Source organism: Bombina bombina, chromosome 12, assembly GCF_027579735.1.
Source record: "Bombina bombina isolate aBomBom1 chromosome 12, aBomBom1.pri, whole genome shotgun sequence".
In the NCBI taxonomy this organism is placed as follows: Eukaryota; Metazoa; Chordata; class Amphibia; order Anura; family Bombinatoridae; genus Bombina; species Bombina bombina.
In genome coordinates this window covers 133,253,418-133,269,695 of record NC_069510.1, presented here as the reverse complement: position 1 = coordinate 133,269,695, position 16,278 = coordinate 133,253,418, and the positions used below count along the sequence as shown (strand labels likewise).

General features: G+C 40.9%; 1 protein-coding gene across 2 annotated transcripts in view; it reads right to left on the bottom strand.

Annotated features, from left to right (window-relative positions):
- Positions 1 to 11,577, bottom strand: part of CDK5RAP2 (CDK5 regulatory subunit associated protein 2) — a 538,634-nt gene extending 527,057 nt beyond the window's left edge. For both annotated transcript variants that reach the window (XM_053695716.1, XM_053695717.1), the window contains exon 1: positions 11,289 to 11,577. In XM_053695716.1, coding sequence (XP_053551691.1) covers positions 11,289 to 11,341 — 53 coding nt within the window. In that variant the 5' untranslated portion in view covers positions 11,342 to 11,577. The remainder of the gene's footprint in view (positions 1 to 11,288) is intronic.
- Positions 11,578 to 16,278: the final 4,701 nt, after the last annotated feature.

The window sequence follows — 16,278 nt, the reverse complement described above, 5'->3', positions numbered from 1 at the left end:
ATATGGATGGAAAAAATAAAAATGTGACACCAATATGACATATAGTAAACTTGGACCCACTGACAGTTGACATGAATATTGCTTCAATCGATATGCGAACAGATAGATGCATAAAGTGAGAGCAATATGTAATAAAAGGAATATGTGGGATATTGTAAGGCTGTACAAATTATCAGCTATACCGCTGGGGCATCACATCATGTTCATATAAAGTAAATTTGGCCATCGGGCGGTTATAGCATACATCAGCCCAAATATAGATGCAGATGATTATATGTAGTGGCTGGGAAAAAGTATAAGGGTGGTAACCTTATTTTGGAATTATAGCCTCAAACATGACAGCAAAGCAACCTATATCACAAGATAGAAGAAATAATGATAATGATAATAAGGACATGTAGCTCATATAAACAGTCCCCACATTAGAAATTTCTCCAAGTGGGTATAGTAGTATTCATATCCGCTTTAAGACTGGTGGTGCGTTTTTGAACAGTGGGTAATTGCACAGGGCAGACCAGGCTTCCACGGAGAGGATGGAGAAAGATGTCCCCCCTGCTCCGTGCCGTTAGGTGCACAACACTTTCCCCTACAAATAGGGGCAAATGGAATGTGTACCAAAACGGAGCCACCATGTCCACCTGACATACCCCAAGTAATGAGCACATTCAGCATGAATTTATGCTGTTTTGCACATTAAGAAAATCGTTGTTCTGGCCAGTGGGTATTCGGTTTTAAACTTAACACAGGTAATGGCACTTATGGGTAATTTACACGGTATACAATTACCATGGTTACTGTCACCATGCCAACTCGATGCACTAACACTTTCTAATATTTATTTATCACAATTTTAGGCATTTGTGGCAATGCTCCACATGTTTGTCTATATGAAGTTTTCTACATTACTATGTCACACAAGAATGTTCAGACATGTAGATTGCACTACTTTATGAATAAATTCACGATTGTATATTGGAACCGTAAACCGGAAGTGAGGTAATGAAACTTCCGGTTTCGGACAGCACTGTGGAACGCAAGATGCGTTCCAAGCTCGAAATATTGGCGCACTTTTTTTGGAGAGGCACTTAAGTTGGTGTGATTTAATTTGTATGTAACACTATAAATGAGTTGTAGTTTGTTTGATCTGTATGCTGATGAAGGGGTTGTGAACCCCGAAAACGTTCCATTAAATTGTTTTGTTTTTTTTTTTAAAAGTCCTGAGAGTGCATTCTCTTGTTTTCTATTCGATGCTATATCATTGCACCCAGGCGAGTTGGCTATCGGTGGGCTGAACTGGAAATTGTCTATTATTTACCTTCTGACCAGTGGAACCCCCCTGTTTAACCTCATTTATCTACATTTCCAGCGCTTTCATAATTGGGCTGCACAATTCCTTCTGTGCTTTCAGTATTTTTTGTGCTTGGACTTTGGCTGCTGTGAACTAATTTTCCAGATACTTTTCTTTCCATTTGTACACTACTCAATGCTCCCCTCTAACATGACATCCCAACCGAGAACAGAGGATATCAACACCCCAGATCCCAACATCCAGGTGGAGGATCTGACTTGCCAGGCCGTGGCAGCACAGACAGGCACTGTATCTTATACTTCAGATGATGCTGATCGGATTTTGTTCGCACCCATCTCCAAAACTATTGGTGAGACCCCAGTTAATTTGTATTACACTTTGCTTAAATTAAAAAAAAGAGAGGTTGATCTAGCGTTACATGGCAGCTATCTGTCCGATTATTATAGAACAGGCCACATTCCCCGTGGATTTAGAGTCCACAATGTACCTACTATTGGACGTGATAACCCAGAATTTAGAAAGAAATGGTGTTTTATTTTAAACAAGTGCTCTTTAGACCCAATACTATTGGTTATAGAGGAGGTCACTGTAATTCTAAGCAAAGTTAGGATAGAAATACAAACTTTTGAATCTTTACATAACATCACACTCACCAGTGACACCCAAGAAAATTGGTTATCAAAAATCAAATTGCAAATTGACAAATACCAGAGTGATTTAATTACATTTAAGAACAAAAAATTGGAGACTGTCAACAGTGATTACACGCAGGGAAAAGTGTATAAATGGCTGACCACCACACAGGGGAATCAGACCAGGAGGAGACACAGAACCAGACGGGTACACTTTGATACGGTAGATACGAGTGGGGAAGACTCCACTAACACCAAAAGGAATCCCTCTGGCACTTTGTTTACTCCACCTGGTCCACATAGACATCAGGACCAATTTTCCTCACATGAACCCAGATCACATTCAACCCCTAGTCATTTTTTAGGGGTAACAACACGCTCTCGGGGAGGGGGAGGCATCACAGACCCTATATCAGGCGGGCGGGGCATCAGACACAGACCCCCCAGACGACCACGACAGAGGACATAATTGTTAATCTGAGTACACACACCTTGACTGACAGTGAGCGCAAAATTCTTAACAAAGGTTTATCTTTTGTGCCGAGCACCCCAGTATCTGAATTTGACCTTAAGCTAGACCTTTACAAACTGAATAGATCCCTTAAGATTAGGGAATTTTTTCAAAATAAAGAGTCGCCATCACTGAAGTCCCACGTTGAACTCAAATGCAAAGTACCCAGTTCCTTTGAACCCACTAATAGCAGTCCAAGTACTAAAACCTTTTTGAGGCTGATAACCCAAGATTTGGACACAGCAAGAACAGACACATTGTGGAAACATAATCTCTCCAGAGATGAATTGAAAGCCATTAAAACCCTCCAGAATGATTCCTCTATAGTCATCAGGCCCGCCGATAAGGGCGGGGCCATTGTCCTTTTGGATTATAATGATTATAGAGATGACATCCTGGAACAATTGGCTGATACCCTGACATATAACCTGTTAACATCTGACCCTACTATACAATTCAAAACACAGCTTGACAAACTGATTAATTTGGGATTTGAACAAGGGTACTTAACTGAGCACATTCGTGATTTCTGCACTACTATACATCCTAAGATACCCATTTTGTATTCAATCCCCAAAATCCATAAAACACTGGACCACCCACCGGGCTGTCCTATTGTGTCGGCTAGGGAGTCACTCACCCAGCCTGTAGCACAATATGTGGATGTACTATTACAGCCAGTGGTGAGGGAAACACGGTCTTACGTTATGGACACGAATGATTTCATTCGTAAGATACGGACTGTTGACATCCAGCCAGATGATTTGCTCGTCACTCTGGATGTCAACAGTCTGTACACTATTATACCCCATCTTGATGGACTTAAAGCCATACAAGAACATCTCACGGGAAACCCCCTTTATGAGGGTCCCCCAGTGGAATTCTTACTGTCCCTTATTGAATACTGTCTGTTTAAAAACTATTTTCGGTTTGAAAATAAATTTTATTTACAAACCGCTGGCACAGCCATGGGTTCCTCCATGGCCCCCTTGTACGCCAACATCTACATGTCACAATTCGAAAACATGTATCTGTGGAACACGCCGAATGTATCCATCATTTGTTATTACAGATACATAGATGATATTTTCTTGGTGTGGCGAGGGGGCCTAGAGGAACTCCACAAATGGTTTGACGTGTATAACAACACTACCAACAATGTCAAGTTTAAGATGACAGTGGATTTTCAATCCATTCATTTCTTGGACTTAACAGTCTTCAAGGATTCCAATAATCTAGGAACCACATTATACCATAAACCCACTGACCGCAACTCTATACTAAGGGCAGATAGTTGCCATCCCCCAGCCCTACTAAAAGGCATAGTAAAATCACAATACATAAGAACAAAGCGCAAAAATTCTAATGCCGAAACTGGGGTCTCCCAATTGAAAGGAGTGGGTGAGAGGTTCCAGAATAGGGGATATAAGATCCCGGTAATACAAGACGCCATGGAATCCGCTTCAACATTAACACAGACGGATTTGATTCTACCTAAACCCAAAAGGGACACAAGTGATAAGCTCATTATGTCCACCACTTTCACTCCAGCGACTAAAAATGTTGGCCAGATCCTTCGCCAGCACTGGCCAATTATGTCTTCAGACCCTAAGCTCACATTTACTCACAATTTACAACCTATGGTTGGGTTCAAGAGGGGGACTAATCTTAAGGATCTATTGGTGAAAACGGACCCCAAGAAGTGTTATCTGACCGGGAACAAAAGGAATATCAAGGGATCCTATCGCTGTTTGGGCTGCACAACATGTAATGGCCTAGTGGGTACCAAAGTATTCCATCATCCACACACAAATCGAACATTTTCTATCAGGCACTCTATTACGTGTACCACCGCTCACGTAATATATTTATTATTTTGTCCATGTTCCTGTTTCTATATAGGGAAAACATCTGGCACACTACGTGAGCGTATGGCAAATCATCGCCACGCCATAAGGACTGCACTCAAACAAGGTGATTCTGAGCAGCCAGTGGCGCGACATTGCGCCAAAAAGGGACATTCAGTGTCTTCCATCCGTTACATTCTAATTGATCACATACCCCCATTGGATCGAGGGGGCGACCGGAACAAGCAACTTCTGAAACGCGAGGCCCAGTGGATGTTCAGACTGGGCACGATACAACCAGGCGGCTTGAATACCATGCCGGACTTTAAGAGCATTATGTGATCAACAATTGGGGTGCTACATACTTGAGGTATGTCAGGTGGACATGGTGGCTCCGTTTTGGTACACATTCCATTTGCCCCTATTTGTAGGGGAAAGTGTTGTGCACCTAACGGCACGGAGCAGGGGGGACATCTGTCTCCATCCTCTCCGTGGAAGCCTGGTCTGCCCTGTGCAATTACCCACTGTTCAAAAACGCACCACCAGTCTTAAAGCGGATATGAATACTACTATACCCACTTGGAGAAATTTCTAATGTGGGGACTGTTTATATGAGCTACATGTCCTTATTATCATTATCATTATTTCTTCTATCTTGTGATATAGGTTGCTTTGCTGTCATGTTTGAGGCTATAATTCCAAAATAAGGTTACCACCCTTATACTTTTTCCCAGCCACTACATATAATCATCTGCATCTATATTTGGGCTGATGTATGCTATAACCGCCCGATGGCCAAATTTACTTTATATGAACATGATGTGATGCCCCAGCGGTATAGCTGATAATTTGTACAGCCTTACAATATCCCACATATTCCTTTTATTACATATTGCTCTCACTTTATGCATCTATCTGTTCGCATATCGATTGAAGCAATATTCATGTCAACTGTCAGTGGGTCCAAGTTTACTATATGTCATATTGGTGTCACATTTTTATTTTTTCCATCCATATTTGCAGCATTTCATTTGTTTCTTATTTAGAAAATGTCATTCCAACCACACGTACTGATATATAGTCCAATTATTATTTTAATCATTATTATTATTTTTACTGTAATGAGCACATTCAGCATGAATTTATGCTGTTTTGCACATTAAGAAAATCGTTGTTCTGTCCAGTAGGTATTCGGTTTTAAACTTAACACAGGTAATGGCACTTATGGGTAATTTACACGGTATACAATTACCATGGTTACTGTCACCATGCCAACTCGATGCACTAACACTTTCTAATATTTATCACAATTTTAGGCATTTGTGGCAATGCTCCACATGTTTGTCTATATGAAGTTTTCTACATTGGTATGTCACACAAGAATGTTCAGACATGTAGATTGCACTACTTTATGAATAAATTCACAATTGTATATTGGAACCGTAAACCGGAAGTGAGGTAATGAAACTTCCGGTTTCGGACAGCACTGTGGAACGCAAGATGCGTTCCAAGCTCGAAATATTGGCGCACTTTTTTGGAGAGGCACTTAAGTTGGTGTGATTTAATTTGTATGTAACACTATAAATGAGTTGTAGTTTGTTTGATCTGTATGCTGATGAAGGGGTTGTGAACCCCGAAAACGTTCCATTAAATTGTTTTTTTTGGGGGTTTTTTAAAAAGTCCTGAGAGTGCATTCTCTTGTTATATATATATATATATATATATATATATATATATATATATATATATATATACACACACACCACACAGCACAGGTGTGTATATATATATATATATACACACACACACACACACATACACCACACCACAGGTGTATTGTAGGTGTATATATATATACCACACAGCACAGGTGTATTGTAGGTGTATATATATATATATACCACACAGCACAGGTGTATTGTAGGTGTATATATATATACCACACAGCACAGGTGTATTGTAGGTGTATATATATATACCACACAGCACAGGTGTATTGTAGGTGTATATATATATACCACACAGCACAGGTGTATTGTAGGTGTATATATATATACCACACAGCACAGGTGTATTGTAGGTGTATATATATATACCACACAGCACAGGTGTATTGTAGGTGTATATATATATACCACACAGCACAGGTGTATTGTAGGTGTATATATATATACCACACAGCACAGGTGTATTGTAGGTGTATATATATATATACCACACAGCACAGGTGTATTGTAGGTGTATATATATATATACCACACAGCACAGGTGTATTGTAGGTGTATATATATATACCACACAGCACAGGTGTATTGTAGGTGTATATATACCACACAGCACAGGTGTATTGTAGGTGTATATATACCACACAGCACAGGTGTATTGTACAGGTGTATTGTAGGTATATATATACACCATACAGCACAGGTGTATTGTAGGTGTATATATACACCATACAGCACAAGTGTATTGTAGGTGTATATATACACCATACAGCACAAGTGTATTGTAGGTGTATATATACACACCATACAGCACAAGTGTATTGTAGGTGTATATATACACCATACAGCACAAGTGTATTGTAGGTGCATATATACACCACACAGCACAGGTGTATTGTAGGTGTATATATACACCATACAGCACAGGTGTATTGTAGGTGTATATATACACCATACAGCACAGGTGTATTGTAGGTGTATATATACACACACCATACAGCACAGGGGTATTGTAGGTGTATATATACACACCATACAGCACAGGTGTATTGTAGGTGTATATATACACCATACAGCACAGGTGTATATATATACACACACCATACAGCACAAGTGTATTGCAGGTGTATATATACACACCATACAGCACAAGTGTATTGCAGGTGTATATATACCACACAGCAGAGGTGCATAGTAGGTGTATATTTACACCATACAGTACATGTGTATTGTAGGTCTATATATACCATACAGCACAAGTGTAGTGTGTGTATATATATATATATATATATATATATATATATATATATATATATATATATATATATATATATATATATATACACATACATACACACACACACACACAGGTAGCCCTCAGTTTACGCCAGGGTTAGGTTCCAGGAGGAATGGTTGCAAATCAAAACCGTTGTAAATTGAAACCCAGTTTATAATGTAAGTCAATGGGAAGTGAGGTAGTTAGGTTCCAGGCCCCTCTCAAAATTGTCATAAGTAGCACCTAAAACATTATTTTTACAGCTTTGAAATGAAGACTTTAAATGGTAAACCGCATTATAAACCTAATAATATAGATTGTATCATCATCAAACTAAGTTTAATGAACAAAAACATTTGCTAAACCGCACCTAATAAAATTATCACACAGAGTGTATCATCATCATCAAACTAAGCTTTAATGAACAAAAACTTTTTTTACCTGCCTTTTTCTGCAAACAGTTCTCTGCATTGAGTCTGCAACTAAGGGAAGTGGCTGCTAAATCTTGTTCCTTTGAAAGCTGATCCATTGATCACGTCTGCCTTGCTTGGCTTTGCATGTCTTTGCTGCAATACAAGCGGACAGCTCCACCTACTGGCTATTTTAATGTATGCCATGCTTCTCAATGCTTTCAATAGCAGTCACATGACTGAAAAAAAAGGTTTTTCTGAAACGGCGCAAATTGAACCGGCGTAAACCGAGGGCCACATTATATATATATATATATATATATATATATATATATATATATATATATATATATATATATTATATATATATATATATATATATATATATATATATATATATATATATATATATATATATATATATATATATATATATATATATATATATATATATATATATATATACATACATACATACACTGTAGCCGGTGGCCTAGCACTCCTTCCACTCCTGTGCTGCCAATGCATGGGTGCTTTCCTCAAATAGACAGAATAGAGCAATTATGTAGATGGAGGGCACTCACAGGACTTAATTCAATAAGTATCCTTTATTTATATTACTAATTACATATATCAGAGAATGTCGACGTTTCGGCCTATCCTGAGGCCTTCTTAAAGACAATTTCATAATCTTAATTAGTGCGGACCGCACTCTCAAGACGGACTCCCGATACTGAGAACAGTATCGGGAGTCCGTCTTGAGAGGACTACTTGTCTAGGACTATCCTCTGAGATAGGTCAGAGTGGTCTCCGTTCCATTGTCTCAGCATGTATAACTGTAGAGGTCTCAGATGGAAACGATAAAAGACCAATTACCTCAATAACCAGAGCCACTGATAGACTGACAGAGGATAAAAAACCAAGAAGCTTGGATTTTCTGACCTCCGTCAAGAAAATCTTCATGGAAATTCAGTCTATGACTGTCCCCAAAAAACATACCCTGGTATTTGGCACCAAGAAACTCTTTTCCAGATTCTCTGTATACAACACAGATATACGTGACAGCCCCTCATCTCTCTCTCTGTATAAAACACAGGTATATGTGACAGCTCCTCATCTCTCTCTCTGTATAAAACACAGGTATATGTGACAGCTCCTCATCTCTCTCTGTATAAAACACAGGTATATGTGACAGCTCCCTCATCTCTCTCTCTGTATAAAATACAGGTATATGTGACAGCTCCCTCATCTCTCTCTCTGTATAAAATACAGGTATATGTGACAGCTCCTCATCTCTCTCTGTATAAAACACAGGTATATGTGACAGCTCCCTCATCTATCTCTCTGTATAAAACACATCTTATGGATATGCCAGAGGGACAGGCCCCTATCTCTCTGTATAAAACACATCTTATGGATATGCCAGAGGGACAGGCCCCTATCTCTCTGTATAAAACAGATCTTATGGATATGCCAGAGGGACAGGCCCCTATCTCTCTGTATAAAACACAGCTTATGGATATGCCAGAGGGACAGGCCCCTATCTCTCTGTATAAAACACAGCTTATGGATATGCCAGAGGGACAGGCCCCTATCTCTCTGTATAAAACACAGCTTATGGATATGCCAGAGGAACAGGCCCCTATCTCTCTGTATAAAACACAGCTTATGGATATGCCAGAGGGACAGGCCCCTATCTCTCTGTATAAAACACAGCTTATGGATATGCCAGAGGAACAGGCCCCTATCTCTCTGTATAAAACACATCTTATGGATATGCCAGAGGGACAGGCCCCTATCTCTCTGTATAAAACACAGCTTATGGATATGCCAGAGGGACAGGCCCCTATCTCTCTGTATAAAACACAGCTTATGGATATGTCAGAGGGACAGGCCCCTATCTCTCTGTATAAAACACATCTTATGGATATGCCAGAGGGACAGGCCCCTATCTCTCTGTATAAAACACAGCTTATGGATATGCCAGAGGGACAGGCCCCTATCTCTCTGTATAAAACACAGCTTATGGATATGCCAGAGGAACAGGCCCCTATCTCTCTGTATAAAACACATCTTATGGATATGCCAGAGGGACAGGCCCCTATCTCTCTGTATAAAACACAGCTTATGGATATGCCAGAGGGACAGGCCCCTATCTCTCTGTATAAAACACAGCTTATGGATATGCCAGAGGAACAGGCCCCTATCTCTCTGTATAAAACACAGCTTATGGATATGCCAGAGGGACAGGCCCCTATCTCTCTGTATAAAACACAGCTTATGGATATGCCAGAGGAACAGGCCCCTATCTCTCTGTATAAAACACAGCTTATGGATATGCCAGAGGAACAGGCCCCTATCTCTCTGTATAAAACACAGCTTATGGATATGCCAGAGGGACAGGCCCCTATCTCTCTGTATAAAACACAGCTTATGGATATGCCAGAGGAACAGGCCCCTATCTCTCTGTATAAAACACAGCTTATGGATATGCCAGAGGGACAGGCCCCTATCTCTCTGTATAAAACACAGCTTATGGATATGCCAGAGGAACAGGCCCCTATCTCTCTGTATAAAACACAGCTTATGGATATGCCAGAGGGACAGGCCCCTATCTCTCTGTATAAAACACAGCTTATGGATATGCCAGAGGGACAGGCCCCTATCTCTCTGTATAAAACACAGCTTATGGATATGCCAGAGGGACAGGCCCCTATCTCTCTGTATAAAACACAGCTTATGGATATGCCAGAGGAACAGGCCCCTATCTCTCTGTATAAAACACAGCTTATGGATATGCCAGAGGAACAGGCCCCTATCTCTCTGTATAAAACACAGCTTATGGATATGCCAGAGGAACAGGCCCCTATCTCTCTGTATAAAACACAGCTTATGGATATGCCAGAGGGACAGGCCCCTATCTCTCTGTATAAAACACAGCTTATGGATATGCCAGAGGGACAGGCCCCTATCTCTCTGTATAAAACACAGCTTATGGATATGCCAGAGGAACAGGCCCCTATCTCTCTGTATAAAACACAGCTTATGGATATGCCAGAGGGACAGGCCCCTATCTCTCTGTATAAAACAGATCTTATGGATATGCCAGAGGGACAGGCCCCTATCTCTCTGTATAAAACAGATCTTATGGATATGCCAGAGGGACAGGCCCCTATCTCTCTGTATAAAACAGATCTTATGGATATGCCAGAGGGACAGGCCCCTATCTCTCTGTATAAAACAGATCTTATGGATATGCCAGAGGGACAGGCCCCTATCTCTCTGTATAAAACACAGCTTATGGATATGCCAGAGGAACAGGCCCCTATCTCTCTGTATAAAACACAGCTTATGGATATGCCAGAGGGACAGGCCCCTATCTCTCTGTATAAAACAGATCTTATGGATATGCCAGAGGGACAGGCCCCTATCTCTCTGTATAAAACAGATCTTATGGATATGCCAGAGGGACAGGCCCCTATCTCTCTGTATAAAACAGATACCTCTCCTACTACAGTTTCAGACTTTTCTCCCCCCACAGAGCACAAACACATTTACTGTCTCTCCACACAAACTAACCTGTTGTTAAAATCCAGCGGTAAAGTCATATCCTCCCCTCGTATAGAATCCATGTTATTGTTGTTTACAGCTGCATGTGAGAGGCGGATAGAATAACACAGTACCAGTTCTCCTTACTCGCCCAGATATTGCGCCGACATTCAAAATTTTCCCCAAACAAGGCTACGCGCATGCGCAGCATTGCCAAATAGTGTCACAGCTGCACAAGTAGCGTAATGCAGCTGCGCATGCGTACGCCTGGCAATGCGCAACATGACCGAGTACCGTGGAACATATGTGCATGCGCAGCATGATCAAGAAGTGTAATACAGCGCATGCATAGCACGGTAAAAAAAAAAACGTGTAATACTGCCGCGCATGCGCAGCAGGATGCGTGATTATTTCTGCGCATGCGCAGCAGGATGCGTGATTATTTCTGCGCATGCGCAGCATCAAGCATTATGTATTTATTGATTGATTCGTGTTTTTTTTTTATTTCCTTTTATTAGGAGTTCATACACATGGTACATACAGGTACGAGTATACTTTTGGTAAAGTCACTGCAATTCATGACAACAACAAGGTATCCAAAGTGAAGAATTGCAGTATGCCAAATTATACAAATACTCTAGAAATAAAGCAGAGAAGCAATGTAAGTATGAGATATGCCCATCCCATTATATGAAAGCAGAGTTATTTTGAGTCAAAAAGTCACCTATAGCATATCAAGCAACTAAGATTTGTGGGATGTTGAGGATTGCTTGAACTCCTTGTTTTTTCTAAAATAACAAACCAAACACACAAACAAATAAACCAACAAACAATTGTACAAAAAGTCATACTGAGAGTGAGCCTTAGCATGAGTAGCAGTCTATTTGCATATCACCCAGGTCTACATTTATAGGAGAGTTTTATAATATATTGGGTAGCGGCCTATTTCCTGACATAACTGGTCCATATAAACTAGTGACGCGATCTATGTTATTAGTATTAGCGTTAGCGTGTGTTGGATATCACCTCTGGGTTAGGTTTTGTGGTAGTGTACACAGTTCAAATAAACTAGAAATCCTCAGTCTGAATCCGAACACCTCCATGATGGGGCGATACAGTAAAGTCCAGTATATACAGAGTCCGACTGAGAAAAGTGTTACATAAATAATAGACACTTGAATTGGGCTCTTGGGTAAGGAGAAGGCGCCAGTGGGTCTCACTCTTATAACATTAATCAAACAAATATACAAAATAAAACATAAAAAGGACAACGACAGCTGAGACAGAATGCGGGCCTTACCTCTTTTTGAGATCAAGGGTTGTAGCTGTTTGTTATAGGTATAAAGTTGAGTTAGTATGGTTGCTATTCTACAAAATTAAATTGTGTGGCTCTAAGTTTTAATTGTGAAGGTTAATACGCTTTCACCAGACTAGCCTGCATTCAGGGAGCATATGATCTTATTAGCCGCTATAGTGAGATAAGCAGATAATATGCTTGCTATAGTGTATGAGCATGAGACATTTAATATGATTTTCATTTCGAATGGCTCATAATGTATACAAGGCCAGTATATAGATGTGCGTTTCATAAGAGCAGGTCCCAGAACTTAGAACAGGAAGTGAGGAAATTAAGGTAAGTTAAATTAAGAGAGGAAGTCAGCGCCAAGATGTAAGGGAGGGCTAGACTACTACATCGATGTTTATCTGAACATTGTGTTAGTCTCATACATGGAGTTAGAAATACAAACATCAGTATTGAGCACATCTAGGGTACGAATGAATTTACCATGACAGGGGTTGGACAGGTTGGGGGGACTTAGATGAAAGAACAAACCCTGTCACTTGCCACATCTGTATAGAAATAAGGATAGGGAAAAGAGGCAGGACAACATCTCAATACCCTGCAAAAACTCAAAAGGTCCCAGTGCATGGAGATATAACGATCAAACTGACTATATCTAAATTAACTATAGCTTTGTGAGTAAGGGTAGTTATCTGTCGCTAGACACATTGCTTGTGTTGCCAACTATATCCAAAGTGCAAAAGAACAAAAATAAACATAATAGCATTGTTACCAAAATTAGTAGAAACCAAAGTGCAGGCAAATACACATCGCAGTATTACGTGCAATATCTACATAGGGAGCATTTTAAACTGAAAAAAATTAAACATCATTAGAGGGAGTGTCATTAGGAGCAAAAGAATGACAGTTCAGCCGATTCCAGTAGATAAGCGAAGATCATGTTGCCTGGAGTTCCGAGAAAGCTGCAGCATCAAACACAGGGTCCCCCCTCCAAACTGCTGCATAAAGGATAGTATAGGTTGCCTAGGTTGTGATGTTTCCAGGGAGTTAAGCCCCAATGTCTCCCCCTTGTTATATAGGAAGATCAACAGTTGAATGGTATGATCCCCCTGCCTAGTACCGCAGCTAGCTGCTGTCTCCGTGTGACACCGGAGGAAAGTCACCGGAGCGTAGAAAAGCAGAGCCTTCAGCAGCGTCTCTAAGTCCGAGCATTGTGGCTGAGCTGCAAGCATATTAGCTAGGTCTACCTGCATCCCACAATGCGGCATCGCTCCCCCCATATCAATCTTACGTACAGTCCAGGGTCGGTGCTCCACAGGGCAGATTGTCGATTTATCATCCGGTACCGAAGGAGTTTGAACAGGGTCCCAAGGTTGGTTGTGTATCCATGAGCCATCACTTTCTGGGGCTTGCGGTTCCAATGCAGAGCATTTTGTTTGGTGATTGTCCCGGTCCGGCTCCGAAAAACACTGTCGCTCAGCGATATGGGCTAGCTGTATTAGTTCTTCACTGCTGCTAAGTAGGTGATCAAGTTTAGGTGCAAAAGTTTCTAGTAGCGGCTCAGCAAGATCCCTTCCTGAAATCATTGCCACGTGGGCGATGGAAACCGGCATAGGCATGATACAGCTATAAACAATCAGCTGTCCCCAGTCCACCGAATGGATGTAATAATGTTGGTAGGGAATGCAGCCACTGTGGTAATATGAACCAGGGTTCCAGTATCAGCTGTTGATCAGTTCTAACAGTGTCCGAGTTAGCTGAACTGATGCGCCAACATGGCGGACCACAAGGGTTTCGTAAATTCCTCCCAGGGGCTAGGGCCGATGTTATGCCCTTCACTTTCAAAAAGTCGGCTAGCGATGACCGGTTCAAGGTCTCCCAGCAAGACACATAATGTGGGGGGCTGGATGGCGAAGTAAAATGATGAAGAAGCGTTATTTGTAACTCAGACATGCAAAGCTCCCAGCACTTGCTTCCATCCAGTAATCCCGCCCACTGGAAGTCTTGATTCGTGTTTTTAAAAGTTAATTACATGAAAAGGCGGGAAAGTTACATTAAAAAAAAAGCCTAACACAGAAATAAACGCGAGAAGTTTATATTATAAACTTATTTAATATTGTTTGTTTCCTGCTTGTTTTTCAAAGGGGTCAAAAAAAACAAACATCCATCTAAGGCGCTGACAGTGAATGCAAATACGGCAGCAGACCAGGCTGAAAATGCATAATACAGGGAGTGCAGAATTATTAGGCAAATGAGTATTTTGACCACATCATCCTCTTTATGCATGTTGTCTTACTCCAAGCTGTATAGGCTCGAAAGCCTGCTACCAATTAAGCATATTAGGTGATGTGCATCTCTGTAATGAGAAGGGGTGTGGTCTAATGACATCAACACCCTATATCAGGTGTGCATAATTATTAGGCAACTTCCTTTCCTTTGGCAAAATGGGTCAAAAAAAGGACTTGACAGGCTCAGAAAAGTCAAAAATAGTGAGATATCTTGCAGAGGGGTGCAGCACTCTTAAAATTGCAAAGCTTCTGAAGCGTGATCATCGAACAATCAAGCGTTTCATTCAAAATAGTCAACAGGGTCGCAAGAAGCGTGTGGAAAAACCAAGGCGCAAAATAACTGCCCATGAACTGAGAAAAGTCAAGCGTGCAGCTGCCAAGATGCCACTTGCCACCAGTTTGGCCATATTTCAGAGCTGCAACATCACTGGAGTGCCCAAAAGCACAAGGTGTGCAATACTCAGAGACATGGCCAAGGTAAGAAAGGCTGAAAGACGACCACCACTGAACAAGACACACAAGCTGAAACGTCAAGACTGGGCCAAGAAATATCTCAAGACTGATTTTTCAAAGGTTTTATGGACTGATGAAATGAGAGTGAGTCTTGATGGGCCAGATAGATGGGCCCGTGGCTGGATTGGTAAAGGGCAGAGAGCTCCAGTCCGACTCAGACGCCAGCAAGGTGGAGGTGGAGTACTGGTTTGGGCTGGTATCATCAAAGATGAGCTTGTGGGGCCTTTTCGGGTTGAGGATGGAGTCAAGCTCAACTCCCAGTCCTACTGCCAGTTTCTGGAAGACACCTTCTTCAAGCAGTGGTACAGGAAGAAGTCTGCATCCTTCAAGAAAAACATGATTTTCATGCAGGACAATGCTCCATCACACGCGTCCAAGTACTCCACAGCGTGGCTGGCAAGAAAGGGTATAAAAGAAGAAAATCTAATGACATGGCCTCCTTGTTCACCTGATCTGAACCCCATTGAGAACCTGTGGTCCATCATCAAATGTGAGATTTACAAGAAGGGAAAACAGTACACCTCTCTGAACAGTGTCTGGGAGGCTGTGGTTGCTGCTGCACGCAATGTTGATGGTGAACAGATCAAAACACTGACAGAATCCATGGATGCCAAGCTTTTGAGTGTCCTTGCAAAGAAAGGTGGCTATATTGGTCACTGATTTGTTTTTGTTTTGTTTTTGAATGTCAGAAATGTATATTTGTGAATGTTGAGATGTTATATTGGTTTCACTGGTAAAAATAAATAATTGAAATGGGTATATATTTGTTTTTTGTTAAGTTGCCTAATAATTATGCACAGTAATAGTCACCTGCACACACAGATATCCCCCTAAAATAGCTAAAACTAAAAACAAACTAAAAACTACTTCCAAAACTATTCAGCTTTGATATTAATGAGTTTTTTGGGTTCATTGA